The sequence below is a fragment of the Camelina sativa genome, chromosome 13, assembly GCF_030686135.1.
Source record: "Camelina sativa cultivar CO46 ecotype springtype chromosome 13, ASM3068613v1".
NCBI classification, from domain to species: Eukaryota; Viridiplantae; Streptophyta; class Magnoliopsida; order Brassicales; family Brassicaceae; genus Camelina; species Camelina sativa.
The window spans coordinates 1,815,515-1,842,008 of record NC_141892.1 but is presented as its reverse complement, the minus strand read 5'-3'; the positions used below and the strand labels follow the sequence as shown (position 1 = coordinate 1,842,008).

Here is a 26,494-nt window from a genome sequence, read left to right as displayed (position 1 = left end):
TTTCAGATACTTTATATAACTACTCATCACATAAAATAGACCCAAATCAATGAGACGATTGTTTTATTAATAGAAAATAAATACATCTTTTTTAATTTAATTTTAGGGATTATAAGGTACAAAGATGAAACAAAGGAATACAAACCCTTAAAAAACTTATTAAGGACCATCCCATTCATATTTGAAGACAGCATCCTTTCCATGTTGAGAAAGATAAATTCCATTTTCTTTAGCTATCCACTTATTCGATGTGATATCATATTCCTTCCTCAAATACTCATACGCCAAAATAGACTGGTGGTGCTTAAAATGAGGACCTTGATTCAATTGACACCAGAAAAGAGTCGATCCCCATAAGTTATCATGAAAAGTGAAATTGTAGGACTCGCCCATAAAAAAATAATGTACTCCAAGATTGTCGTTTTTTGAGCGACAATGAACTTTGAGGAATTTGTTGTGTTTTAGTTGATTGCTTACCACGACTATGTCTTTTCCTGACACCAACATGTTGCTTAAGCCAATGCATGATAGGCCTATAAGAATCGAGAGTATAAAGAGTAGACGGTTCATTTTTCTTGTGATAATTTTAGGAGATATATAGATTTGAATCTCTTTGGATATATTAGTGTCTTTTTCTATATTGTATGTGGAGGAGTATATATACTCACATTTTCTTTAGGTTTTTCGATTATTTATTTGTGCCAAACAAAGGAAAGTTTACACGATATATGGAAAATATCATAATCAAATTTGATACATTGTTGATCCCAAATTTCTATTGTGATAATGTTAATTTGTGGAATCAAATCGTAATAGACAGAATATAAATCTTTGTTTTGATTTGTGGAATTGATTAAGATATTATTCCTTTTATTGTAATTGAAATTATCTTTTCAATTATTTAGATGTAGGAAATTAGTGTACTTTTCCTCTGATCCTGAAAGATAGATTCCTTTATTCATTCAAATATACGACCTAATGTAAAAATAAATGGACTGACATGTTTTTGAGTCTCCGATACACGGTTAGACGATAAGTACTGTACTTTATTCGCGGCGTACCATGTAGCATTTGCGTTATTTCTCCCTGAGTGGTTCATACTAGACTTGTAAGCTGTAAATGAGCGGTGATGCACGCCATGATATCCATGTTTCAATTGTTAAATATTAACTAAGAATCTGTAGCTTATTTGCAAATTAACTTAAAAACAAATGTACACAACAGTATGCATTTTTTGAAGTGTAATTAACAAAGTGTAGAGGTCAGTGAGTATCCGGGTTTCAACAGTTAACCATGATTCAAGAAACAGGGAAACCACAATACAATTCTTATTCTTAGTTTGATACCTAGTCTTCAGTCACATACCTGTTCTTCCTTGCTCCCAATGCAACTCTCTGAAACAAAAATCCCCAAAGTTGACAAGGAAAAACAAAATGGTTCAAGTAAGTATTTGCAGACATCCTTTGATCTAATTTTATATATGCGACTACTTCTATCGGTCTTAACTGAGAATATTTTGGTGTAGGCTTTGATTCCGGTTAGGAAACGAATGTAAGTCGGCTTCATCGATCCGCTAGCCGGTATTGCCCTTATGTTCGGGACAAGGTACTCAGCCACCTGCAAAAAGCATGTGTAATTAATCACAAAAAATCATGAATCATGCGACTAAAGTTTATAGAGATTATGCTCTAAACAAAAATAGTGTTTTTGGTTTCTTACCACTTCGGCTGGCTCTGCCAACACATTAATGAAGAACTTGGCCTGCCAATGGAGAAAAATTAGAAATATATGTCTTGTAACTGAATCCAAATATTGTTTTTTCAGTAAAAGTCACCTAACTTGTTTTGTTGTTGCTCCTGACATGAGTAGATCAGTTGTGACCATTCCAGGCTGTAACAATAACCCAGCGAAACACATTAGAACTATGACCAGGCTTAGATCTTGAAATTTATCTAATTATTCAAATAAAAATTAATAGACGCATTCTATTGATCTCTATGCACAATATGTTTGTTTCATACGATTTGATCTTTATGGAGCTCAGATATGTATCACATATATCTTGAATACATACCGACAGATTGTGCACCACCACATTTTTAACATCTTGCATCTGCAACTCTGCCTATAAAAGACGGAAACAACTAGAGAAGTGAAAAAAAAACAGAGGAATTCAACACACAGTATCTTTACTTTGGCATACCTGTAATGACTTTGTCAAGTGAACAACACTTCGTTTAGTTGCGCCATATGCAGCAAACCTGTCAAAAAAAAAATACTAGAGATATAACATACAAGAGAGCCTAAGACAGATCTTCTAACCCAAGAAACTTCAATGAATTTCCAAGTATGGTGGATGAAACTAGGAAACCTGGGTGTTGGTTTCCCATCTGAACCAGCTCCATCAATATTGAAGATATGACCACCTCGAGATTGAGTCAACATCATATTCATTCCCTATATTAATCACGAACACATGTCAGTCAATCCACTGATATAATAGTACGCTGAATATATCTCTTTAACGTCTAACTCACTACCTCTCGGCAACATAACATCAGACCAAGGGTGTTGGTTTTCACAACTTCGCTGCATAAAGAATTTAGAATAGTTAAAGAGAAACCAAATAGAGAAACTAACGAAGAAAGTGATCAAGCTTATAACAGAGGGATTACATAAGATCCTCATCTGAGGCCTCTGCCAAAGGTTTAAAGCTGTATGCATTAGATCCCGCATTATTTATCTGCATCATCATCACAAGACAGTATTAAGACAATGACGCATACACTCTTTATGAAAATGTTGTATGACCAATTCTGAATATGGGATGCTCATCATGGTTGGAAGTATAAACCAAAAGAGAAAAAAACAAAGAATAAAGAGTTACCCAGATGTCAATGTATTTCAGATTCTGTTGACAATAAGCTACTAGTTCCCTCACGTCCTTGCCTTCCCTAACATCACACTTAGTTCCCTACTAAGAGAAATAGTCTAAGCATTACATTTTATGATTATATTATCACTAAGCAAAAACTTTAGAAGAAGGAGAAAATGGAACAAGAACAGTAAAAGAAGGCGGTACCCACACATGCTCCCCAAATTCGTCCTTAAGACTCTGAAGAGCAGACTCAACTCGTTCAGCTGCAGGGATAGGAACAGTCATAACAGCAAAAATTCTCATGATTTACTTGTTTGATTGTTTTCTTAATGACACAACAAGTCTAGAAAAGGTCTTCAAGACAACAATGAGGACTGTGGTTCTCACCTGATCTAGAGCAAATCACAACATTGTCGCCTGCTTTCAAAAACTCTCTAGCTAATGCATATCCTATACCTGAACAACATTACAACCAAACACAACTCAGAATGATATGATTACAGTTCCGTGAACTCAAAAGATATGTTTTTTCCCCTTCTAAATTAAACGAATCCGTGAAGATTAAACACAGCCGAGTAAATTGACATGAAACCTTTCGTTGAGCCAGTGATCAATACGTTATATGGAGGCACCATGGGTTCTCTTTTCCCTGAGAAGCGAGCTTCCATCGCCGCCGCACGCGGCGGAGAAACTGAGAGGTCTTGGCGCGAAACAGCGATGGTTGCGAGACCGAAGCGTTCTGCCAGTAACCGACGCCGGAAAAGAGGGGAGAGAAACGGAAGCTGGGTGGCGTTTGAGACGGAGTGAGAGCGAAGCCCAAGCGACGGAGAAGAAGAGACATTGAAACCAGTCCAAGTAGCCATTACAGAGTCAGACAAGCTCAAAGAGAGAGAGAGAGAGAGAGAGAGAGAGAGAGAGAGAGGGGCAAGTAAAAGCTCCTTGAGAGTATTTATGCCACGTGGCGATATATAAGATGATAACAATCACCCATTATTGTTCAAATACATTAAAGCCCCTCAAGTTTCGGAATTTTATGTTAGTAACCCTTATACTATTGTTTTGTCTCTTAAATGATACTGTAGTTACGTATAGAAAATATATATGTCAAGAGAGAAGAAATACATGTGTTAGTTACACCATTGAAATTGTGATCACTTGTTTTTAGTCCCTACATTTTCTTGAATATTTCAGATACTTTATATAATTAGTCATCATATTAATCTGACCAAATTAGTGAAACGATTGTTATTAATAGAAAACTATTTCATCTTTTTTATTTAATTTTATTATAAGGTACAAAGATGAACAAAAGAATACAAAAACCAATAAACTTTTCAGTGTGGACCTTCCCATTCATATAATTGAAGGCGGTAGCGTTACCCATTGATATTGGTAGACGGCAGAGTTTCCATCTTTAGAAAGAAAAATTCCATTTTCTGTAGCTATCCACTTGCACGTAGGGTGTCTCCACGAAGTCTCATACACCACAAAAGCCCGATAGTGCCTAAAATGAGGACCTTGCTCCATTCGACACCAGAAAAGAGTCGATGACCATACGTTATTGTTAAACCTGAACCCGTACTCCTCGCCGATTTTAAGAATATGTTCTCCAACATTGTCGCTTTTTGAGCGACAATAAACTTTGAGGAGTTTGTTGTGTTCCAGTTGATTGCTTATCACGACTTTGCTTTTTGCTGACACCAACATGTTGCTTAAGCCAATGCTTAGGCCTATAAAAATCGAGAGTACAAAGAGACTGTTCATTTTTCTTGTGATAAATCTCTTTGGATTCGTGTCTTTTTCTATACTGTATGTGGGAGTATATATATCCACATTTTATTTAGTTTGATTATTAATTTGTGCCAAAGAAAGGAAAATTGGTACGATATATGGAAAAATATCTTTTCACCAAAAAAAAATATATGAAAAAATATCTTAACCAAAATTGATATATTGTTGAATCCAAAAAATATATTGTGCTAATGTTAATTTATATAATTAAATCGTAATATGATCAGATAGAATAGGTAAATCTTTGTTTTGATTTGTGGATCGTTTAAGATAATATTCCTTTAAGATTCCTTTTGTTGTAATCGAATTGAACTTTTCAATTATTTAGATGTAGCAAATATAAGACATTGTAGTGTACTTTTCTCCTCTGATTTTATGCTTTGAAACCTTCTCCAACAATATTGTGATGTTTTCAAAATTTTCTTACATTGACTTTTAATTATCATGTTTACCTACATTAGTATACATATAGAAACTATAAAAGCTTATTACAAAACCAAAAAATAATAATAATAAAAAACAACTTATACTCTAATTGATATCCGTGTTTTTGATACATTTTTTTCTGTTTTGTTTAGCAGATTGAAGTGAAATATTTATTGGCCTAACCGTATCTTCGTTTTTGAATATTTGTAATTACAGATTATTTATACTCACAGATTCTCTATTCCTCAACCTTCTGCCTCTCTGCTTAGATCTTTATCTTTGTTTATTCAACACAGATTTCTTTATTCATTCAAAAATATACGACCTAATGTTAAAATATATAAGAAAATTATGATACTCGATTTGCAGAAGCCAAAACAAATACTAGATGTATATGGAATACGTACCTGAAAGTAAAACTGTATGTAACAAGACGTTCAAAAATCAAACGAGTAGTGAAATTAAGAAGATGCATTTCAAGTATATCGGAAATAGGTGTGATTTTTATAAGTGTGTTGTCCACGGTTCTATGATTAATTTCCAGAAGCTGCATCATATTCAATAGTCTCCACATCTAAATATAGGATTAACTTCAAACAGGGTTAAAAAAAAGGTAAAGAAAAGGAATTTGAGATCACTTACAGAGATGAAGAAAATAGCTTACTCAGGGGACTTCTATGACCGCCTGCAAAAGTATCCTTGATAAGAGCAGAAAGCTGCTGCAACGCTGTGGCAGCTTGGTCCAATGCGCCTTTTAGCTGTCGGAAACTGATTCTTCAATGATTATAACTTTCAACAGATTTTTCTTTCAATCTTAGAGGTCCCCTGAAGTCAATTTCGATGACATAATGTTTATACAAATTTCTATCCTGCAGTTGTTTGCCACTGTGAGAAACCTCTTTTTTGGTTCCATATGTAAAGGACTAAAGGACATATAAAACTTTTAAAAAGAATTCAAGTCTGTTACCAAATTTAGAAGTCTGATACTTGATGTCGCCTTTGCGTTAGCATCCTAAATCAATATATCCATTCTCTATAGGTGCGCTAATGTTGAAGGAAGCCTCCTGTAACAATACAAACATTGAAACCGCCTTGTTGTAGGCAACAACGACAAAAAAAAGACCAAAATACTCAGTTTCCTTCCGATCTAACAATGAAACAAAATCAAAACTTTGAGATCACTTACAGAGATCAAGAAAAAAGGATACTAGTTTCCATTCCATCGTTGTTGTTGCTGCGCATATAGTGCATCATCCCCGATTGTACAAAGCCACTTGAAGAGGTCAATCTTCCACTTGATACCGCCTCGTTGTAGGCAAGAGCAACCTGAGATCATACTATTATATCCAAACAGCAAAGCAGGTTACAAAATTGTATATATCAATAGTATTGTTCAGTTCCGTCTTTGCAGAAAGAGTACCTTGAGACTTGAGATGGAAAGTGAATCATACACGTTGCTATCGATTTTGACAAGCAGATCAGCCATTGAACCAATGGTTGTATACAAGGATAAATAAACCTATAAGAATCATGTGACATATACTCAAGATTAGTAGTATACACATGCCAATTAAACTACAACAAGAATGTTCCACACAGTAATAACCATTGAACCATAGGGTTAGGTGGCCTTTAGTAGCTATCACCTGCAAAAGAGCTGGTCCATCCTTGCTTATACAGCCAAACAACACTTGCAGACAAAACTCCTTGAAATCAGAATCAGATCTGCATAAATGAATTTGTGAGAATTCAAGGCTTCTATAAGTTGATACAAAAACTACCGAACTCTTTTATTTTATGGCTTATGGACATTAATGCCAAACAGAAGTAAAATCAGAAATAAATGTGTACCAGATCAATAAAACAGTACTTACTTGTTATGCCAAGATTTGTCACAGCACAACTCTGCAAAGGCTATTAGGCTTGGATCCGATGAGAAAGTGCTGACCAAGTGTCAAGTGATCGACACTATCATAATCCACTTCTCTACGACTATTAGCTAGCATACTAGATTCCCCTAGAGTTCTTAAACCAAAACCTGCATCACCCAAAAAGCATACAAACCTGTATCAGAAACAGTTTTTATGAGTGAAATTAATCTATATGAGCTGAGAGTATATGATGGAGCATACAACCTTATGCATTGCTCGTGAAAGCAGTGACTGACACCCAACTGGATCATCAACATATGAACAAGCTCCTACTTTCCTTTTGACATATATAACACCAGAATTGAAGGGATCATCACTCTTGTCCCCAAAGCTCCACCAATTTTTCTCTGTGTTACATTGGTCAAAATTAAAATGTCTTAAAAACCAGTTAGAAAAAATGACCAATGAACAAATGAAATACAAGCAAATGCATCAACCACCTTCTAGGACTAGTTCAATGTGTTGGGGCCAGTCTCGGGGACCACAGACACATTCTCGTTAGCTGCAGGATACAAATACATTTTCAGGTGAATCATAGAATGACTAAATAAATAAATAAACTTTAAGCAGATTTTAACTCAATCTGTCTGTGGAGATTGGAGAAAAAAAGTTTCACCTTTTGGAGGAATTATGACAACTCCAACTGGTTTTGGGATGATCCACAGGGGGCTGAAAGAAACATGGTAAACCACATGTAACAAGAAGACGTACGTTACAAAATCAAACGAGTAGTGAAAGATACTGCAATTCAAGTATCGGAAATTATATACTTACAGGGGATAAGTGTGTTTGTCCGCAGTTCTATGATAACGTTACACAAGCTGGTTGTTAATAACTCCACATCTGAATTAAGGATTTAACTTTAAACAGGTTAAATGAAAAAAGACAGTAAAGAAAATGATGGATTTTGAAATCACTTACTTAGAGAAGATTAAGAAAAAGGATATTAAATTTTTATTCCATCATTGTCGTTGCTGCGTCGTATAGTGTGCATCATCCCTCATGCTGTGAAGAAAGCATATTCTGCATCAACAAACAACAAAGAAAAAAAAAAACCAAAACATCAGTCTCTTTCCGATCTAAATTGTAATAATGAATTAATGACCCCAAAAAAACCAAACTATAAGAGATTGGAGACAGAAAGTTTCACCTTTTGGAGGAAATGTGACAACTCCAACTGGTTCTGGGATGATCTACATGACCTGAAAGAAAAATGGAAAGAGACATTAAACGAATCAAACGAGTAGTGAAAGAAGATGTAATTCAAGTATTAGGAGAATTACTTACAGGGGCATAAGTGTGTTTGTCAAATAACCTCCACATCTGAATAAACGATTAACATTAAGCAGATTTTTTTTTTTTTCAAGTTTCACAAATCCAAACACTCAATACCAAGAAAATTACTTAGCTTATCTAGGTCCAATAAAAACAAGATGATGAAAGACTGAACTAAAATCTAAGGAGGATTTAAGTTGAAAGATTCCCTCGTCAATTCAACTACAAACATACTTCACCAATAAAAACATAGATTAGTAAAATGTGGAATTAGCTAAGTACCTCAACAGGAATGTGAATGGTAGGTGCCCCTCCACAATAATTAGAAAAAGAGTTCAGCATTTAAAGTGGCACTCATGAGAATCAATCTCAGATCTGGACGCTCCTTTAACACTAAAATTAAGAAATCTGCAACCAAGAGGCAAGGGGGATAAGCAATTATGATACTCGATTTGCAGAAATCTAAACATTCATTAGATATATAAAATATGTACCTTTACCTGGTTCTGAGCAATAGCTTGAAGAAGTCTTTCTTGTCCTCAGTAAGGATCTCCGGAATTTTAGCACCGTCCTTCCCTCCCTCAGGGGATTCCTATTATTTAACCAATAAACTATTTCATTAGTAAAAAATCCTTTGATGAAAAGATAAGAGGAACGAGGTAAAGGTGTTTCAGTATTACCTGCCAGGCTCTCAGCATATTGCGCATACTTCTCCTCTTAAGTACCTTCTCCATAAGAGAACCATCAATAAACGCATCACAACTTTCATCCGGAACTTCAATCTGTTTAGGAGGTTGAGAATCAGCTACACCTTCATTAGCCTTCTCTGAGCTTAGCTGTTGTCTATCAAGGTGTTCCTACAGGAGCCCTTTTTTGCAAACTCAAAGGAAGTACCACCTGCACGATGAGATGCGTTACATATTCATTAAACTACAAGTATAAGTTGTGCCTTATGTTTTTGGTAATGCAAGGGAGGCAATGTTACCTCCCATTGTTGTGGTCGCTTGTCATCCAAATCTGGCCGGTAATTGGGAATAGGAAACCTTGCTTGCGATAGTCAATTTCGACGACTTGATGATTTTGCTTTCTATCCTGCAGTTTTTTTGCCACGGTGAGAAACCTCTTATGTGGTTCAACGTAAAGACGTAAACAAATTTAGAAAAGAGTCTCAGTATGTTACCAAAATTAGAAGTCTGATTATTTGTTGTCGCCTTTGTGTTAGCATCCTGAATCAGTATCACCATTCTCTGCAGATTCGCCAATATTGAAGGAAGCCTCCTGTAACAATACAATCTGCAGATAACAAAACACTAGTGAGGTTAAAGATGAGAAATGACAAGTAGGTATGTTTACACAAATATAATCCAGCAGCAAGTAAAGCACCACCCAAAAGATTCCATCTACCTTCGACACACAGAGACCTCGAAAGCTATAATAAAAACCTGCAAAACAGAAACAGAGAATAAAAATGGAACCTTGGCCTTTGAGTTTGGCACCGCAAGCAGCCTCCTCGAGTCCACCAATCAACAGACCAAACATCTGGGATCTTCACTTCGGTCCTTCAGTATCTTACATGGCCAACAAGCACCTATCAGAAAGAGGCATGTGAAAACAGATCGAAATTGTTGGATCCATAAGAAAAGAAAAACAGATGAAGATTTCAGAAAACAGACCTTGTTAGTTTTCAATGTAGCAACTATCATATAATGGAGGTCAATCATCTTCCTTGGCCACGAGATCAGCGTCAGCTTTGAATGGCTTTAAGGCATGACTCTCATCAAACATCCATGGAAATCTCACTCGGGTCCTTCTAATATGTGTATCTTCCATGGTCAACAATAGTCTTCGGTTTTAGCCAAACTCCCATAGGTCTCGTCTCAGCTACACAACACAAAACATCACAAAGAAGACCAAAAAAAAAATCAATATGACAAAACCACCCAACAGAGATAAAAGAAGAAGCAAAGTTGGAAGGCAAACCGTAGAGGAGAAAGAGAGAAGCTGGATTGAGGGAGAGAGGATCTGATACATTTACTTTTTGGAACGATTTAGCTAACACGAGAGTTGGTAGCCATTCATCTCCTTCCAGGCTCCACACACACCTTCAAGAAACATTCCAAACTCAGTTTATTTAAACTATAAAAATAAGAACACATGCTGGTTAGTTAATTAAAAATATCCTATAAAGTATATCAAAGTTTGAAACTTTCATTAGAATAGTGAACATGTTACATTACCTTTAGGAGGACATGTAACCTCTCCAACTGGGTTTGGGATGATGATCCATAAGGCCTGAAAGTAGCACCATATGTAACAAGACGTATGTTAAAAAATCAAACGAGACAACGAGTAGTGAAAGAAGATGCGATTCGGGAATTATACTTACAGGAAAAATTGTGTTGTCCACGTTTCTGCGATAACTTTTACCACACAAGCTGCATCATATTCAACAACCTCCACATCTGAATAAAAGGATTCACTTCAAACAGGTAAAGACAGAACAGTAAAAGGAAAGGAATTTGAGATCACTTACAGAGATTAAGGAAAAGGATATTAATATTACATTCCATCTTTGTTGTTGTTGCGTCATAGTGTGCACGCATCATCCCTCATTCTGTGAAGAAAGCATATTCTTCATCCTAGAGAAGCAACAAGCCAACAACACGCTCTGATACAAGGGTTCAGATACTTCTCCTGCAGCCATCACAACTTCACTAGCTTATCATCATGTAAAATCTGCAACATAGCAATGATAAGCAAAACTTCAGTCAAGATAAATGTTTAACCAAAAAGAAACAGAGAGAGAGAAAAATGGAACCTTGGTCATTGAGTTTGATTTGCAAGCAAGCAGCCTCCTCGAATCATCTACCATTCAACAGAAGAAACATATGGGCTAGCTATTCACTTGGGTCCTTGTGATATGTGTATCTTCAATGGCCAACAATAGTCTTTGGTTTCACCAAACTCCATAGGTCTCGTCTGAGCTACACAACACAGAACATCACAAAGAAGACAAAAAAAAAATCAATCTTACAAAAATCACATAACAGAGATCAAAACGAAAAGAAAAGAAGAAGCAAAGTTGGAAGGCAAACCGTGGAGGAGGGAGAAAGAGAGGAGCTGGGATTGCTGGTTGAGGAAGCAAGAAGGTGAACATGTAGCGGACACAATCTCTCCTAAGTTCTGGCTTCATACATACATGTCTCGATGGAGAAGAGCACCGTTGACTTCAGCTTTGAGTACAAGGAACTCTATTCACGGACCTGAAATTGCTGGGAAATTGCGTGAGAATGCGAAACATAAAAACCTGTAAGATAGATAACAGAGAAAAAAAATCAAACCTTAGCCTTTGAGTGGCTCTGTAAGCAGCCTCTTTTCTCGAGTCCACCAGTCAACAGAACAAACCTCTTCACTTGGCTCCTTGTGTTATGTATCTTCCAAGGCCAACCCACACCTACAAGATGGAGACATGTCAAAACAGATGGAACATTGTCGGATCCATAATAAAAAGAAAACATATGAAGATTTAGAGTAAGAGAAACAGACCTTGTCAGTTTTCAATGTAGCAACTATCATCCAATGAAGGTCAATCATCTTTCTTGGCCAAGATATCAGCGGCAACTTTGAATGGCTTTTCAAGGCATGAATCTCAAACATCCAAGTAAATATAATATCACCTAAATAAAATCCATGGCCAAAAAACAGAAAAAATGAGAATCTGCAAACAAGAAGAAGAAGGACGGAAAGAGATAGAGAGAGTGAGATCAGATAGTACCAAGTTTAATTGTATAGGAAGAGGTCTTCTAGGGTTTGGTTGTCTTTGCTTTCTCTTTAAGACCTGTTTTAGCAAAGCATAGCTCAGATTCTCCTCCTGCAGCCATCACAACTTCACTAGCTCATGATCCTGTACAACCTGGAACATAGTAAACTTCAGTCAAGATAAATGCTTCCAAGCCAACCGCCAAAAAGAAACAGAGAGAAAAAATGGAACCTTGGCCACTAATTTGATCTGCAAGAAGCCTCCTCGAATCCACCCGTTAACAGAACAAACATCTCGATTGGCTCCTTGTGAATGTGTATCTTCCATGGCCAACAACAGTCTTCGGTTACACCAAACTCCATAGGTCTCGTCTCAGCTACACAACACACAACATCACAAAGAAGACAAATAAAAATTAATCTTACAAAACCACCTAACAGAGATCAAAATGAAAAGAAAAGAAAAATAAGAAGCAAAGTTGGAAGGCAAACCGTGGAGGAGAAAGATAGAAGATGGGATTGCTCTTTGAGTTTGGCCTTTTGAGTTTGTCTCTGCAAGAAGCCTCCTTCCTCGAGTCCACAAATCAACAGAACAAACATTCACTTGGCTCCTTGTGTTATGTATCTTCCACTAGCAAGATGCACCTACCAGAAAGAGACATGCCAAAACAGATCATACATTGTCGGACGATCCATAAGAAAAGAAGAACAGAAGAAAATTTAGAGAAACCGACCTTGTTCGTTTTCAATGGAGGTCAATCATTTTTCTTGGCTAAGATATCAGTGGCAGCTTTGAATTGGTTCCAGGCATGACTCTCATCAAACATCACAACAACAGAACATCACAAATCCAAAAGCAGTCTTCGATTTCACCAAACTCCATATGTCTCGTCTCAGCTACACAACACAGAACATCACAAAGAAGATAAATAAAAATCAATCGTACAAAAATCACCTAACAGAGATCAAAACGAAAAGAAAATAAGAAGCAGAGTTGGAAGGTAAACCGTGGAGGAGGGAGAAGGAGAGAAGCTGGGATTGCTGGTTGAGGAAGCAAGAAGGTGAACATGTATTAGACACAATCTCTTCTAAGTTCTGGCTTCATACATACATGTCTCGATGGAGAAGAGAACCGTTGACTTAGTTGACCATCAAGACTAAGACCATATGAACACTTCAATTAAACCCTAAAAATTGTAAATGGAACAAAAACAAAAACAAGAAAAGAGTGCATTACACTTCAAACGAGTAATGAAAGAGGATGCAATTCAAGTAGCAGGAGAATTCACTTACAGAAGATAAGTGTGTTTGTCCACGGCTCTATGATGACGTTACACAAGCTGGTAGTCAGTAACTCCACACACATCTGAATTAAGGATTAACTTCAAACAGGATAAGAAAAAAAAGAGTAAAAGGAAAGGAGTTTGAGATCACTTACTTACATGAGATTACGAAAAAGGATATTAAATTTCCATTCCATCCTTGTTGTTGCTGTGTCATAAAGTGCATCATCCCCGATTCAATGAAGAAAGTGAACCATCTAGAGATTCAACCAAAAAAAAAAATATCAGTCTCCTTCCGATCTAAATCGTAACAATGACCAAAAAAAACCAAACATTAAGCAGATTTTTACTCACTCTGCGTGTGGAGATTCGAGACAGAAAGTTTCACCTTTTGGAGGACATGTGACAACTCCAACTGGTTTTGGGATGATCCACATGGCCTGAAAGAAAAATAAAAAGAGACATTAAAAGAATCAAACGAGGAGAATTACTTACATGGGCATAAGTGTGTTTGTCAAATAACCTCCACAGCTGAATAAAAGATTTGACTTCAAACTGGTTGTTGTTACTGCTGCGTCATATAGTGCATCTCATCCCCAGTTCGACGAAGATAGCATATTCTCCAATCTAGAATAGGAACAACAAACAACAAAGAAAACAAAACCAAAAATATTAGTCCCCTAGATCTAAACCATAACAATGAACAAGAAAAAAAACCAAACTTTAAGCAGATTTTAACTCACTCTGTCTGTGGGGAGAGACAAAAGAAAGGTTTCACCTTTAGGAGGGAGGACATGTAACATCTCCAACTGGTTTTTGGGATGAACCACAGGGGGCCTGAAACTAAAAACCATATGTAACAAGACAGACGTCAAAAAATCAAACGAGTAAGTAGTAATGAAAGAAGAAGCAAATTCAAGTATCGGTGGGGAATGATACTTACACAGGGCATAATAAGTGTGTTGTCCACGGTTCTGCGATAACTTTATCACACAAGCTACATCATATTCAATAACCTCCGTATCTGAATAAAGGACTAACTTCAAACAGGTTAAGAAAAAACAGTAAAGAAAAGGAATTTGAGTTCACTTACAGGAGATTAAGAAAAAAGGATATTAATTTCTTATTCCATTGTTGTCGTTCTTGTTGTTGCGTCATATAGTGTGCATCATCACCTCTCATACTGTGAAGAAAGCAATAAAAAAACAAAATATCAGTCCCTCATTCCGATCTAAATCGTAACTATAGTGAAAAAAAAACAAAGTTTAAGCGGATTTGTTAACTTACTCTGTTGTCTTTGTTGGAGCGGAACTTGAAGCTCGGGGACGAAGACAAGGGAGACCGTGTTGAATGAGTCGGGGGACTATCAAAAAGACCAGCAAGCATCCATCAGTAGAATCATCATCAGATTGCCAATGAAAGAATGAATCTTCGTTAGTTTATTTAGTAAACAAATCAATAAAAAAAAAAAATACAAACTTTTTAAAAATCAAACTCGTTTCGAATCAAACCCGAATTAACTCAGTTAATCAAAATCAAATCAAATTGATTCATAGATTTAGAAGAAGAAGAAGGCAAAAAGAAATACCTCTGATTTGTATGTGTTAACCCTAGTTAGGTCACCGTAACAACGCTCTCTGTAAGACTGTAACAACGCTCACTGTATCTTCAAATTCGTTCAGGCAGAACAAACATACCTTTAATGCTTACCCTAGTCTCTCTAGCGAAGGCTCTCTCGCGAACGCTCTCTTTTTTTGTTTTCTCTATTTCAGGTGGTGAAGAGGAGAAGACCTCAGTGGTTTATATAGAGAGATAGATGAGAGAGCGTTGTTACGAATACTATTTTTGCCAGCTTTCTATTTACAACCGTTAGATGCAATTGTAATTTTAGATCTGACGGTGGATAGACCATTGAAGAAAAAAGGAAATAAATGAGATACTAAAAACGTGTTTTCCTTTTCCTAAATCCACGCGCTCTCAAATAAAGGGAACTCTACGCGCACTCTCAAATAAAGCGAACTCTTTCGAAATTAACCTCTTTTTTTTTTCTTTTTTTTTACAGCTCCTTTTTAATGTTTATTACAGTAAAACCTAAGTAAATTAATACTCTATAAATTAATAAACACTGTAAATTAATAAATTTTGTCAGTTCTAAGTCGGGCCAGTATAAAAAATAACAAAATTCGATAAGATAATAAGATAATAATTTTTCTGAAATCCTCATGTAAAATATAGTCCCAATAATATCATAAATTAATAATTATGTAAATTTACATATATATATATATATATAATGTATGTTTCTTCTAAAGCTCATATTTACAAAACAACTGTTATATTGTATTTTCAAAGTATAATGATATAAAATATTTTGTAACATGTCATAAATATAGCTACATTTTTTTAAGTTTTCAATTTTTAGATATCTATCATTTACATTCTAATAGTTTGATTGACTATTAAAATACAATGATCTATATTATTATTCATAAATTTAATTTTACGTATGTCATGTGTATAAGTGAATTTGTCAATTGTATTTGTAATTTATTGTTAATAATGTTTTCTAAATATTACAAATTCAATTCCAATACCATAAAATTTTGAATATCCAAAATTATTGTTAAAATTGTCTCAATTCATAATTTTGAAAAGTTAAACTATTAAAAATATATCTATAAATTAATAATTATTAATTTACACTATAAATTAATAATTATTAATTTATAGATAAATTAATATCACTATAAATTAATAAAATATTTTGGTCCCAACATTATTAATTTATAGAGGTTTTACTGTAATATGATTTTGGTGTGAAATACAAAACCATTTAAAAACCAACAACTATTTTTTTCCTTAATTCTTAAAACCACACTCTATCATATAAGGCAATTATGATTAATGGAAACCACCAACGTATTTTTCACATCTTCTTTTTTTTAAATACTTCTACTGCATTTTTTTTTTGTCCCAACTGTGTTTTATTCATGATAAACCAATGCAACAAACCAAATATTTTACATAGACAGCAAAAGCAAAAGTAAACATGGCCAAAAACAAACTAAAGCCCAAACAACAAATCTCAATCATCGTCGAGAGAAGTAAAGACGAAATCCCAATTTAAGCTTTGATGAGAATATGACTCCATTAATGCAGATCTGAAAACTTCTTCAACTTCATACACGTTAATTTATATACTTTTACTGCGTTATTATGACTTATATTTTTCGAGTTGTTTAGATAACTGATAATAGTGCATTTTGGGTAATAGAATCTTTTTTTTTCTTTCTTCTCAAATTGTATTTCAGATTATAAATGCTCCAATTATTTTTAAAAATACATCAAAAAACCCTGAATTTTCGGATTTTTATGTTAATAACCCTATACTATTGTTTTGTCTCCTAAGAGCATGATTACTGATCGATTCTCACTGGGTTTCTTTTGTTTTTGGGGCCCAAATAAATAATAAAAAATCCAAAATGGGTCCATTTAGCCGAGAATCGTTACTGCCGGAAGCATTCCGAGCAACACCCCAAGAACGATATGTGGCGTGACGAGAGTGGTTGGAAAATAAATATAAAACCGGGTTTTTTTTTTTCTCTCATTTCTTTTTTTCTTTCTTCCCGACTGTCTCTCTCCCTTCTCTCTTGTTTCCGCATGCGAGAGAAACGGCGATTGATGAAGAAGTCGGAGAAAACAATGGATTCTCGTCGAATCCATTGAAATTACCGGTGCAAACCCTAACGAATCGGAGAGAGAAGGTTCGTTTCTCATGTCTGATTGATTGCATGTTTTTCTTTTAGGGTTTCAGATTAATCGGATTGATTGTTAGGATTTCGGATTAATCCGATTAGAGTTTCTTTCTCTTCCTCTTCTAATTGTGTTGATTCGTTTCTCTTCCTCTTCTAATTGTATTGATTCGTTCCTCTTCCTCTTGTAATTGTGTTGATTTGTTTCTCTTCCTCTTGTAATTGTGTTGATTCGTTCCTCTTCCTCTTGTGTTTGTCTATTAAATCAATTGGTTTCTAGTTTTACTCATCTAAAATTCTTAATTTGGAATGTTTTTTTTGGTTTGCAGTCAAATTAACAAAGATGTGGTTGCTTCCGTTGGAGAAGAAGTAAAAGAAGAAGCTTTGATTGGAAACGAACCGTCACAGAACGTTGATGATGTACTGTTGGCGAAGTCGGAGTTGAGTGATTTCACATACGAGGAGGATCAATGGGTGACATATGGGCATGCTACGATTCATATGACTCTGTATGTGAAGCTTTGGTGGATGGAACGGTGGTCATGGCAGAAGGAATTGGAGATGTGAAGGTGATGAAGGGACGGAAGAAGAAGACAATCGCTTATGTGATTTCTGTGCCTCAGATGAATTCAAGAGGCTGCTCATTCAAATCGGGAGAACATGGTGAGTGCATTGTTCGTGATCGGAATGGAGCAGTGTTTGGATGAGAGAGGATTGTCTATTCGTTTGCAAGTGGTTGGTGAAGGTAATCTCACCTCTTAAGAAAGCTATGCTCTTTTCACAATTTGGTACTAGACCACTTAAGTCGTATGTGGACGTATAAGTCATGGTTGGTGTATTCTCAAAAACCAGCTGGATCGATGAGCTAATGAGGCTGTTGCAGGACATGAAAGTTGAAGGAACCAGGCTTGATGCGAGGCTCTACACCTCAGCTTTGAATGCTTTGCGTGATGCTGGTCTCAATTCCCAGATCAGATGGCTGCAGGAAAGCTTCGACGCTGCACAAACTAGTGCTTCAAGATATTCTAATATGAAGAACATAAAAAATTTGCAGGGTTCTGGAGTTGAAAGTAAACTGTAGAAGCCAAGATTCTTTTGTAATTAAATATACAACAATTGCCACAGAGTGAAGGGAGCTAGAACCATAACTAACAGTAAGCTTCTTTAGTCTCATATAACTCTTTCTCAGCTTGTTTTCTTGCTTGAGATCCTGTGTCGGTTTCATATCCCTTTGACTGTGTTATGTGATTTCCCCTGCAGCCCCCCTGTTTCAAATCAGATTGTGGTAGTATAGCGTTTTGCGGTTACTTTTGCAGGGTTCCAAAGATCCAAACTACACAATGTATTCAAAACCAGAAATTGGAGAACAAAGTCTAATTGGAGATCCTTGTTTTTGTTTTGTTGTTGTATTGATATTAGACCACAAGAACAAATTGAAACTAAACATATTGAATAATTGTTTTGTCATTTTTAGATAATTAAAATTTGATAATTAATAAACATAAATTTTAAAATTATTATTTAAATGCTTGAATAATTTTCTTTGGGGTTCTCTACTAATAGGATGATTTTGCATTAGTTCTTTAAGAGTTACTTTACTTAATTTATGATTATTTATATAATAAATTAATGTGAGAGTAACTTTGATGGGTTACTCCACTAATGATGGTCTAAGTATACTACTACTATCACTTTGGGATCTGAGATCGCCCAAAGGCACAACAAATACACACAAAAAAAAAACCTACAGAGAGAGATTCAATTATTTTCCCTTGGACCGCCTACGCCGTCCTCCCAGGAGTTTCAGCATGTTATCAGTTACATCAGGTGGTGAATCTGCATCCTCATTGTGCTGGCCTGTACTACTATTATCAGAGGTATGAGTCAACCAAGCTAAGGCCTCAACAGCTGCATCTTTCTCAGCCAGCGTTTTGTTCCTCTGAGGTTTACCAACGAACTGCATCCCTTTAAACTCCACTAGTGCTCTAAATTCGTTTGTCTTTAGATGTTTTGTCTTGTACTTCGGAGGCGAGTGTCCCGCTCTCATCAAAAGTGTCTGAAGGAGACTCTTCGGGTTTGTCCCGTCTTTGGAGTGTTTGTTCTCACCTATTTGCGGTTGGCTTGGCCTCTTTGTGTCACGACCAAAGACAAATCTCCCTTCGCATTGGTCTCCCGCCACGAGTTCTTGAACTGCAAGCATGAGGTACTTTCCTTCTTTGTGGATGTCCATGCTTGGATCTTCAAGCTGCAAACCGAAGAGATGGATACTAAAGGTGTTAAAGAGCTGCACTACAAACTTTGTTCCTTTCGAATTTGAAGAAAAAAAAACTTGCCTTTTTTTGAAGAAGCTTATCTAGCTCTTCCTTTAGCTTTACATAGGAATCAGCCAAATTTGGATCCATGAAGAAATCAATGTACCCGTCAAGCATTTTAAGATGTCCCACCTGGAAACAAAATGAGATTCAACCCATTCAATCCCAGAATATTCCAGATTCTGACTCGTGTAAGGGTTTTAAAGAGAGGAAGTGAAAGAAATCACCTGTACTCCAGTGCTCAGTGCACCACCAAAAAGTATCAAACTAGAATCAGGGACACCAGTGGAGTCCCGTATGAGCACAGCATTGACCTTTACTTTCTCTCCAAAGACTAGCCAAGGGTATGGAATTGTTGGGAACCGCGAATTAACAGAATTCTGAAACATAGAAACCATAAAAAACCGTTTATATAAAGAATGGCTGTCTCGAGAGATTTAACCAATGGTTTTGGGAAATATGATTGAAGAGACCCACCGCGTATAGTGATACTTGGCCATCATCCATTGTTTTAAATGACATGGAAGTCTCTCTGTGCTGTGCAAAGAAGAAGGACAATATGTAATTTCACCGAACCCTCTGACAGAAAAAAGGAGACTTAGCAAGAGACATAGGTAGTTTAGACTTACCACAACAGATGCTATTCCGGGGAATAGGCCAGAGCAAATGATAGCACGAACAAGGGACTGGTTGTGACTTAGCTTGTTGTTGAGAGCTGAATCATCATGTACTAATCCAGCTTCTTTCAGAATATAGTTGAACTGCTTCCTCAGCGAATGTATTGCCTGAAGCGTCTGAGCTGACAGGAAATTCCTCCAACAGAACTCATAAGCCGATCCTTCCCTTTCAGCATCTTTCCACCCTTCAAAGGCACGAACAAGTGCCATATGGTCACTGTAGTCTTTGGCGGAGAATCTCAACTTGGCTGATAAAGCTAACTATAATGAAACAAGGAATCATCATCAGATGTTCTTTGATTTATGTTTTAAGACCAAATATTTGCCGATTAATCAACCAATCACTATACATCATGATAAAAATGAATCACGAGTCCTTGCACTTACGTCCTTTTTGTCTTGAGGTAGAAGGAAAGGATCTCTGACACTGAGCCCTGATACAATTGTCAGGATCGGATCAAAGCAGCGGAAGATGGCACCCATTATCAGCATTTTCCCCAGCTTCGGATCAACGGGGAGAATCGATAAGAGTTTTCCTAGTTGCAACAGGTCAAAAAGAAAGCAAGCAGGAAAGTCAGTCATGATGCATGTAGGTATAAGAAAAAATTGAAACTTTATTTTTCAGCACTTAGAACACAAACCAAGATCCGTTAGATTTTCCTTTTCATCCAGTGCGCCAATCATTTTCAGGAATCCAATAGCATTTTGAACCTGTCATAATATTTCCAGTTATTTGGACTAGTCTCAAGACAATTTGAATCAAATTATCCATATAGAAAGATTCTGATAATCAATCAAATTTGTTACTAGTAACATGATAATTGCCAAAATATCTGTCACTTACAGCCAAAGACTCCGGAGCCTGAAGTGCAGCTGATAGGAATTCTGCAATGCTATCAACCTGAAGACTTTTAATTTGCAGGCAGAGAGAGTTTAAAGGAGTTCTCAGAAGTTCAGGTAGTTGATACTCCGCAAAAGCATCATAGACGCATTTGGGGTACAAGTGATAGCATTCTCCGGGAAGCAGACGCCCAGCTCTTCCTCTTCTCTGAAGGCCAAATAGAGAGAAATGTTGGGTGTATCAAATGAGAAAGCTTTTTAGCTATCAAAAGATGCACCAGAAAGCAAAATAGATGTTTCTGAAATTGCAGCAACGGTAATCATGCAATCAAATCATTTTAAGGAGTCAATGTTGTGAACAGAATTACAAGAACAGTTAAAACACAAGAAATATTGTACCATAGGTTTTAGCATAATGAATTCACCTGTCGAGCAGAAGCTTGAGATATCCAGGAGGGTAGCAAACAAGGTGTATTGTTCAAAGCATCGTAGGTGGTTTCTTTTGCTTTGCCACAGTCAACCACAAAAACTACATCGTTTATTGTAATACTAGCTTCTGCCATGTTTGTAGCAAGAACAATTTTTCGAATATTAGGAGGTGCCCTCTCAAAAATGAGTCTCTGCAGAAATATCGAAGAAAGATGTAAAGACAGAAATCAAGAAATGGAGGGACACATGTTAAATAAGTTACAATTACTACTTCTCCAGGGTAACAACTCGAGCTGAAAGGAAACAAAGTTACACATGAAGAGATAAATCAACCTGTTCAGCAGTTGCCATTGAGCCGTGGCACATCAATAGTAAGACCCTATTGGGATCCCCCAAGAGAGGATGGGCTTTGATTTGGTCGCTCAGGGATCTGATGTCATCCCATCCTGTCAAAAATACTAATACAGCACCTGGACGTTCTTTTCGACAGATGTGACAGAGAACAGCCTCAATGAGATTGAATCCTATGCAGTCAGGCATCCAAGACGAAAGTGAATCACGTGTCCTAGAGTTATAGCTTTCAAAATTTGACTTGGTGAGAGCATCCTGCAATTTTAAAGAAAGATTGTTGAACAATGTTATTGAAAGATTTGGTCTGTTCAGCTAACGTACTTCATCAATAGAAACATAGATCAGTAAGACTGGCAAATTAGCAGATTACCCTTGCCCTGTCATATGAAGCTTGAAACTTTAATTCTAAGGAACTTCCACTTTATGTACAAAAATTAGCTAAGTACCTCAACAAGAGTAGTGATCTGGTTTTTTCTTTTGCGAGGCATTAACTGTTTTTGCGTTTTCCACGTCTTTTCTTGACCATAATCATCAACTTGGTTGAAAGAGGTCAACTTATATCCCGTTATTTCCAGTACATCCTCCAAAAAATGTGCCTTCACTGGATGTGTGAAGCCCTGAAAAGTATATGTACATACATTCAAGGCTTTGACAAAGACCTATTTTGAAATCGGAAAGCGTACTGACTCATTGAGGAAGAACATTGTCTTACAGGAATGTGAATGGTTGGTGCCCCTCCATAATAATTAGAAAAGAGTTCAGCATTTAAAGTGGCACTCATGAGAATCAATCTCAGATCTGGACGCCGTGGAAGAAGCTCCTTTAACACTATAATTAAGAAATCTGCAACCAAGAAGCGAGCGGGATAAACAATTATGAGACTCGATTTGCAGAAACCTAAACAATAGATATATAGAATATGTACCTTCATTCATGCCCCTTTCATGGATTTCATCAACAAATACATGTGTTACACCATTCAAATTGCGATCACTAAGCAGACGTCTAAGTAGGATACCACTTGTACAAAATAGAAGATGGGTATTTTTTCCTCTCATTCCTTCTAGCCGAACTTTAAACCCAACCTATCAAAAAAATCTCTGTTAGGTATGAAATCATTAACAAACAAGCATCTTTAAACAAATTTTTAGTGTTCGTTGGAGTAATCAGACAGCATTCGAATTGGTGCTCAAATGAAGCTTAAGCATCTTGACTAACCGTTTCACCAAGAGGTTCTCCTCTCTCAGCTGACACTCTTTCTGAAACTGCCATGGCAGATATTCTCCTAGGTTGTGTACAAATGATGTTGCAGAATGCTCCTCGACCAGATTCTATCTCTGATTCCAAAATGTATTGGGGAAGTTGAGTTGTCTTACCACATCCAGTCTCCCCAGATACAACTATTACCTGAGAATTTTGACAGTCAAAGACGTACAACAAAACGAATATCCAATCACAGTCAAAGATTATCATCTCTAAAGTTTCACCTGGTTTCGAGCAATAGCTTGAAGAAGTCTTTCTTTGTCCTTAAATGAAGGCAAAGATTTCCGGAATTCCAGCATCGTCCTTCCCTCAGGAGATTCCTAATATCCAACCAAACAACTATTGCTTTAGTAAAATGATTTGATGAAAAGATAAGAGGAACGGGGTAAAGATGATTTAGTATTACCTGCCAGGTTCTCTGCATATTGCGCATCCGCATACTCCTCCTCTGAAGTACCTTTTCCATAACAGAACCATCGAGAAACGAATCAGAACTGTCATCAGGAAGTTCTTCAGTCTGTTTAGGAGGTTGAGAATCAGCTACACCTTCATTAGCCTTTCCTGAGAGTAGCTGCTGTCTATCAAGGTGTTCCTGGAGAAGTCCCTCTACCCTTCTTTGCAAACTCAAAGGAAGTACCACCTGCACGAGGAGATGCATTGCAGGTTCAGCATAAAAGTAAAAATAAATTATGCCTTATCATTTTGGTAAATCAAGAGAGGAAAAGTTACCTCCCGTTGTGGTCGCTTATCATCCAAATCTGGCCGGTAGTTTGGAAGAGGAACCTTGCTTGCAACCACCACTTTCCCGTAAATTTCACTGTTAAGTCGGAACCGCAAATCCAAAGAAACAAGAATCAGGTTAGCCCATAGTGTATGATAAGAAACATGTTATTGAACAAATAAAGATCTACTTATATACCTATACAGTCCCATTCTCTTGGCAAGATTTGAAATCTGCTCATAATCCCTTCGATCCCTTTTGTCTCTGGAAACAATTTCTTGTTCGCTACCATTGGCCAACAGAATACTTAACTTCCACTTCCACTCATCAACATTGGCCACAGAAGATGAAGCCTATTAACCAGTTCACGCCATGTATCAAATCATTCCCCAAGTAAAAAGGATCAAACAGAAATTGTTAAAAAAACTCTCATTTACATAGTCATTCCACTAAACAATTTTATCAACAAAGTTATCTATCTATGTAGCGTTTTATTCTCACAAACACCTAAAGTTTCCATTTTGAGAGAAACTTTATACACTAGAGATCGACACAAATCCAATCCGAGTAATCTAATAGTCTGAACTCAAATGTTTCAACAGGCTGATGATTGATCCCATTTATCTAAACAATTTACCAAAACACGAACCTTATGTTCCTCGAATTCACACTCGTATTCATCATCGGAGAACTGTTCCGCAGTGTGACCAATGAAACGACGATGTATTGGGTAGAACAATCCCGTGACACCATCCCCACTGCGACTCGAAATCAGAAACGCCGGCGAACTAGAGACCGGACCAACGGTAAAGGTCCTGTATAAAGATGGATTTCCCAATAGAGAACGAGTATAAATCCTGGTCGTCTGCCCCAACAAGAGGTTTATTCGTTTCGTGAAACGCATTGTAGAAAGCTAAATAGACGATGAGGCATGGTTCTTAACCTCGCCGTCTTCCTCGTCTCTACTTCCCCGTTCTCCGGCAAATGAAGTTACTTTCTGATTCTCTCAGTGCCCAATTCAACTGGGTTCTTTCCCAGACTGAGATTAATAGTCAGAGAAGATCGAAAGGAGTAAGCTTTCAGGTCTTTCAGGGTTTAGGGTTTATGGATTTTGTGATACTACTGTTAAATTGTTTTGGACCAGCATAGCTATTTTTGTTTAATTGACAAAATTAATATATGGTCCTCGTTATTTTATTATGTTTAAATGCTACCCCTAAAAGAAACAGATAATGTTTATTGTCCTAATGGATGTGAAATTGTAATTTAACAAGAATTTTGTGCTAATTACATGACTTAAATAAATATATGACATCACCAAACTTTATTAGATTTCAGAATATATCACAGTTACAAAGTATAATAGTATACATTTTTCAGTTCACACATGACACAACTTCTTCTTTTAAGAGATCTCATTCTGGTTTGGTAGAAGATGATGAAGAAGGAGACGACGTCGAAGAAGATGAAGAAGAAGGAGATGAAGAGCAAAAGGTATAAGAGACATAAGCTCCAAGAGCAAAGATAACAAGAGCAGCCACTCCTACGTTCAACATCAACTTCTTCTCTTCACTTGTTATCTCTTTCCTCCTTATTTTCTCCATTATCCCTTTCCCCATTTTCTTTTCCTTCTCCACCAAGGATCCTAATTTGTCTTCTGCTGATTTCACCACCTCGCCTACTCCTCCTAACCCGGGCTTGAGACCAGACCTAGACTCGGATTTGGGGCTAGATACGTGCCCGGATTTTGTATAGACCACTTCTGGAAGCTTCCTCTCTTCTGGCTTTAGTAGTATCTTCTCTTTTCCTCCAGTAACATCAATAGACTTTCTCTCATTGATCTTCTTTAGTTTAGCTTCTTCCACATGCTTCATTTCCTCAAGCTTCTTTTGCTCGAGTTTCTCTTTTGCTTCAACTTCTTCTTGAAGCTTTCTTGCCTCGGCCTTCTCTTTTGCTTTAGCTTCTTCTTGAAGCTTCCTCATTTCAGCCTCCTCCTTTGCTTTAGCTTCTTCTTGTAGCTTCCTAATCAGCCCCTCTTTCTCTTCCAGAAGCTGCTGCTTCTTCTGCTTAGCTTCTTCCTCTTCCTTCTCTTTCCTTCTAGATGCTTCCAACAACATCTTCTCCTCTAGCCTCGCCATCTTCTCCAGAGCAGCAGCTTCGGTTTTAGAAGCTTCAGGAAGATTAGCCACCTTGGTGATCGTCTCCTTAGGCAGTGTGATGGTGAGGACATTGTTTTTGAAACTCCCATGGATCTTATCTACTAGACAATTCTGTGGAACAGTGAACACCTCGTTGAACCGGCTCCATCTCCGATCAGCCAAAGGACGTTCTCCTGTTACTCTTATCATCTTCGTGGTATGCACATATGTCACCTTTACTTGCTCCTTTGCAAAACCTTAAAAAAACCAATTCACATCAGAATTAAACCACCATAATTAATCCAATATTTCCCAAAAACATTATTTTTGATTATTTTGAATACCAACCTGGAAGATCAATTGTGAGAATCGTGGCTTCAGGTTGATCCTTCCATTCGGATTTGGGGACAAGGTCCTCGTACTGAACCCCTAAGCCTGTTCTTTTCTGTTGCTGTCTGGCTGCCATTATCAAATACTTCTTTTGTTTAGTGATCTCTTCTGAATTGGTTATTTTGAGCTTTGATAATATTAGTAAGGTGTATTGCTCTGCATATATATGTCTTAATATTTCTGCAATACTTAGCCATTTTCTCTTATGTTATGCAATGGATATTCCTAGTTTTGCGGCTATGTTTTCTGTTAGTCAAAATCTCTTCTTTAGTCTCAGG

General features: G+C 36.8%; 3 protein-coding genes and 2 long non-coding RNA genes across 27 annotated transcripts; 1 reads left to right on the top strand and 4 right to left on the bottom strand.

Annotated features, from left to right (window-relative positions):
* Nucleotides 1–1,212: 1,212 nt before the first annotated feature.
* LOC104734497 (chlorophyll(ide) b reductase NOL, chloroplastic) lies at nucleotides 1,213–3,847 on the bottom strand. Its single transcript, XM_010454090.3, has 13 exons — nucleotides 3,471–3,847; nucleotides 3,266–3,334; nucleotides 3,083–3,141; nucleotides 2,888–2,974; nucleotides 2,676–2,743; nucleotides 2,541–2,589; nucleotides 2,372–2,457; nucleotides 2,204–2,261; nucleotides 2,075–2,125; nucleotides 1,840–1,890; nucleotides 1,720–1,761; nucleotides 1,507–1,617; nucleotides 1,213–1,394 (listed from the first exon to the last, which is right to left on the bottom strand). Exons 1-13 carry the CDS (start codon nucleotides 3,739–3,741, stop codon nucleotides 1,347–1,349), a joined length of 1,050 nt encoding a protein of 349 aa, XP_010452392.1. The 5' UTR covers nucleotides 3,742–3,847; the 3' UTR covers nucleotides 1,213–1,346.
* Nucleotides 3,848–4,126: 279 nt separating this feature from the next.
* Nucleotides 4,127–15,120, bottom strand: LOC104734495 (uncharacterized). Of its 21 annotated transcripts, XR_015578262.1 has the most exons (43): nucleotides 14,932–15,120; nucleotides 14,631–14,706; nucleotides 14,437–14,526; nucleotides 14,287–14,367; nucleotides 14,087–14,186; nucleotides 13,867–13,970; nucleotides 13,698–13,783; nucleotides 13,499–13,600; nucleotides 13,354–13,426; nucleotides 13,068–13,247; nucleotides 12,795–12,957; nucleotides 12,553–12,705; nucleotides 12,293–12,437; nucleotides 12,077–12,214; nucleotides 11,848–11,978; nucleotides 11,643–11,755; nucleotides 11,397–11,564; nucleotides 11,120–11,280; nucleotides 10,835–11,037; nucleotides 10,688–10,763; nucleotides 10,539–10,593; nucleotides 10,282–10,403; nucleotides 9,975–10,182; nucleotides 9,706–9,889; nucleotides 9,482–9,594; nucleotides 9,287–9,393; nucleotides 8,982–9,198; nucleotides 8,802–8,893; nucleotides 8,584–8,709; nucleotides 8,314–8,349; nucleotides 8,177–8,228; nucleotides 7,948–8,049; nucleotides 7,801–7,869; nucleotides 7,643–7,695; nucleotides 7,467–7,528; nucleotides 7,231–7,373; nucleotides 6,970–7,133; nucleotides 6,742–6,820; nucleotides 6,516–6,614; nucleotides 6,282–6,421; nucleotides 6,063–6,186; nucleotides 5,738–5,964; nucleotides 5,458–5,642 (listed from the first exon to the last, which is right to left on the bottom strand). It is a non-coding gene; the product is annotated as an uncharacterized LOC104734495 (long non-coding RNA). The 21 variants fall into 21 exon arrangements; XR_015578250.1 differs by lacking the exon at nucleotides 5,458–5,642 and adding an exon at nucleotides 4,127–4,608 and having other exon boundaries at nucleotides 6,282–6,432; nucleotides 9,777–9,889; nucleotides 11,120–11,285; nucleotides 13,503–13,600; nucleotides 14,287–14,526; XR_015578263.1 differs by having other exon boundaries at nucleotides 5,738–5,920; nucleotides 6,063–6,159; nucleotides 8,796–8,893; ... (2 more) ...; nucleotides 13,503–13,600; nucleotides 14,287–14,526.
* A 1,491-nt stretch (nucleotides 15,121–16,611) lies between these two features.
* Nucleotides 16,612–24,815, bottom strand: LOC104737841 (DExH-box ATP-dependent RNA helicase DExH3). 3 transcript variants are annotated; one of them, XR_015578247.1, is made up of 20 exons: nucleotides 24,338–24,815; nucleotides 23,887–24,041; nucleotides 23,697–23,784; nucleotides 23,374–23,607; nucleotides 23,192–23,287; nucleotides 22,923–23,111; nucleotides 22,630–22,789; nucleotides 22,417–22,547; nucleotides 22,151–22,321; nucleotides 21,687–21,959; nucleotides 21,350–21,544; nucleotides 20,929–21,132; nucleotides 20,726–20,795; nucleotides 20,472–20,620; nucleotides 20,037–20,345; nucleotides 19,885–19,944; nucleotides 19,635–19,787; nucleotides 19,429–19,539; nucleotides 18,776–19,340; nucleotides 16,612–16,762 (listed from the first exon to the last, which is right to left on the bottom strand). XR_015578247.1 is itself a non-coding variant. In XM_087481764.1 (19 exons), the coding sequence occupies exons 1-19, from the start codon at nucleotides 24,590–24,592 to the stop codon at nucleotides 18,858–18,860; spliced, it is 3,486 nt and encodes a 1,161-aa protein (XP_087337890.1). In that variant the 5' UTR covers nucleotides 24,593–24,815; the 3' UTR covers nucleotides 18,690–18,857. The 3 variants fall into 3 exon arrangements, 2 of the variants coding, with proteins under 2 accessions (XP_087337890.1, XP_087337891.1); XM_087481764.1 differs by lacking the exon at nucleotides 16,612–16,762 and having other exon boundaries at nucleotides 18,690–19,340; XM_087481765.1 differs by lacking the exons at nucleotides 16,612–16,762; nucleotides 18,776–19,340; nucleotides 19,429–19,539; nucleotides 19,635–19,787; nucleotides 19,885–19,944 and having other exon boundaries at nucleotides 20,179–20,341; nucleotides 24,338–24,741.
* Nucleotides 16,777–18,249, top strand: LOC147929120 (uncharacterized). Its single transcript, XR_015578248.1, has 3 exons — nucleotides 16,777–17,107; nucleotides 17,425–17,840; nucleotides 17,979–18,249. It is a non-coding gene; the product is annotated as an uncharacterized LOC147929120 (long non-coding RNA).
* A 182-nt stretch (nucleotides 24,816–24,997) lies between the features above and the next one.
* Nucleotides 24,998–26,406, bottom strand: LOC104734494 (inactive protein RESTRICTED TEV MOVEMENT 2). Its single transcript, XM_010454089.2, has 2 exons — nucleotides 26,175–26,406; nucleotides 24,998–26,083 (listed from the first exon to the last, which is right to left on the bottom strand). Exons 1-2 carry the CDS (start codon nucleotides 26,290–26,292, stop codon nucleotides 25,104–25,106), a joined length of 1,098 nt encoding a protein of 365 aa, XP_010452391.1. The 5' UTR covers nucleotides 26,293–26,406; the 3' UTR covers nucleotides 24,998–25,103.
* Nucleotides 26,407–26,494: the final 88 nt, after the last annotated feature.

Excerpts from the sequence above, each read along its gene's own strand:
- LOC104734494 (XM_010454089.2), bottom strand. The coding sequence starts at position 26,292 with ATGGCAGCCAGACAGCAACAGAAAAGAACAGGCTTAGGGGTTCAGTAC. Across the intron at positions 26,084-26,174 it reads TCTCACAATTGATCTTCCAG|GTTTTGCAAAGGAGCAAGTA; the intron begins GTTGGTATTCAA and ends GGTTTTTTTAAG.
- LOC104734497 (XM_010454090.3), bottom strand. The coding sequence starts at position 3,741 with ATGGCTACTTGGACTGGTTTCAATGTCTCTTCTTCTCCGTCGCTTGGG. Across the intron at positions 2,590-2,675 it reads GCCTCAGATGAGGATCTTAT|CGAAGTTGTGAAAACCAACA; the intron begins GTAATCCCTCTG and ends TTCTTTATGCAG. Across the intron at positions 2,262-2,371 it reads GATGGGAAACCAACACCCAG|GTTTGCTGCATATGGCGCAA; the intron begins GTTTCCTAGTTT and ends TTTTTTTGACAG.
- LOC104737841 (XM_087481764.1), bottom strand. The coding sequence starts at position 24,592 with ATGCGTTTCACGAAACGAATAAACCTCTTGTTGGGGCAGACGACCAGG. Across the intron at positions 22,790-22,922 it reads GAGAACCTCTTGGTGAAACG|GTTGGGTTTAAAGTTCGGCT; the intron begins GTTAGTCAAGAT and ends TTTTTTTGATAG. Across the intron at positions 19,540-19,634 it reads CACTGAGCACTGGAGTACAG|GTGGGACATCTTAAAATGCT; the intron begins GTGATTTCTTTC and ends TTTTGTTTCCAG.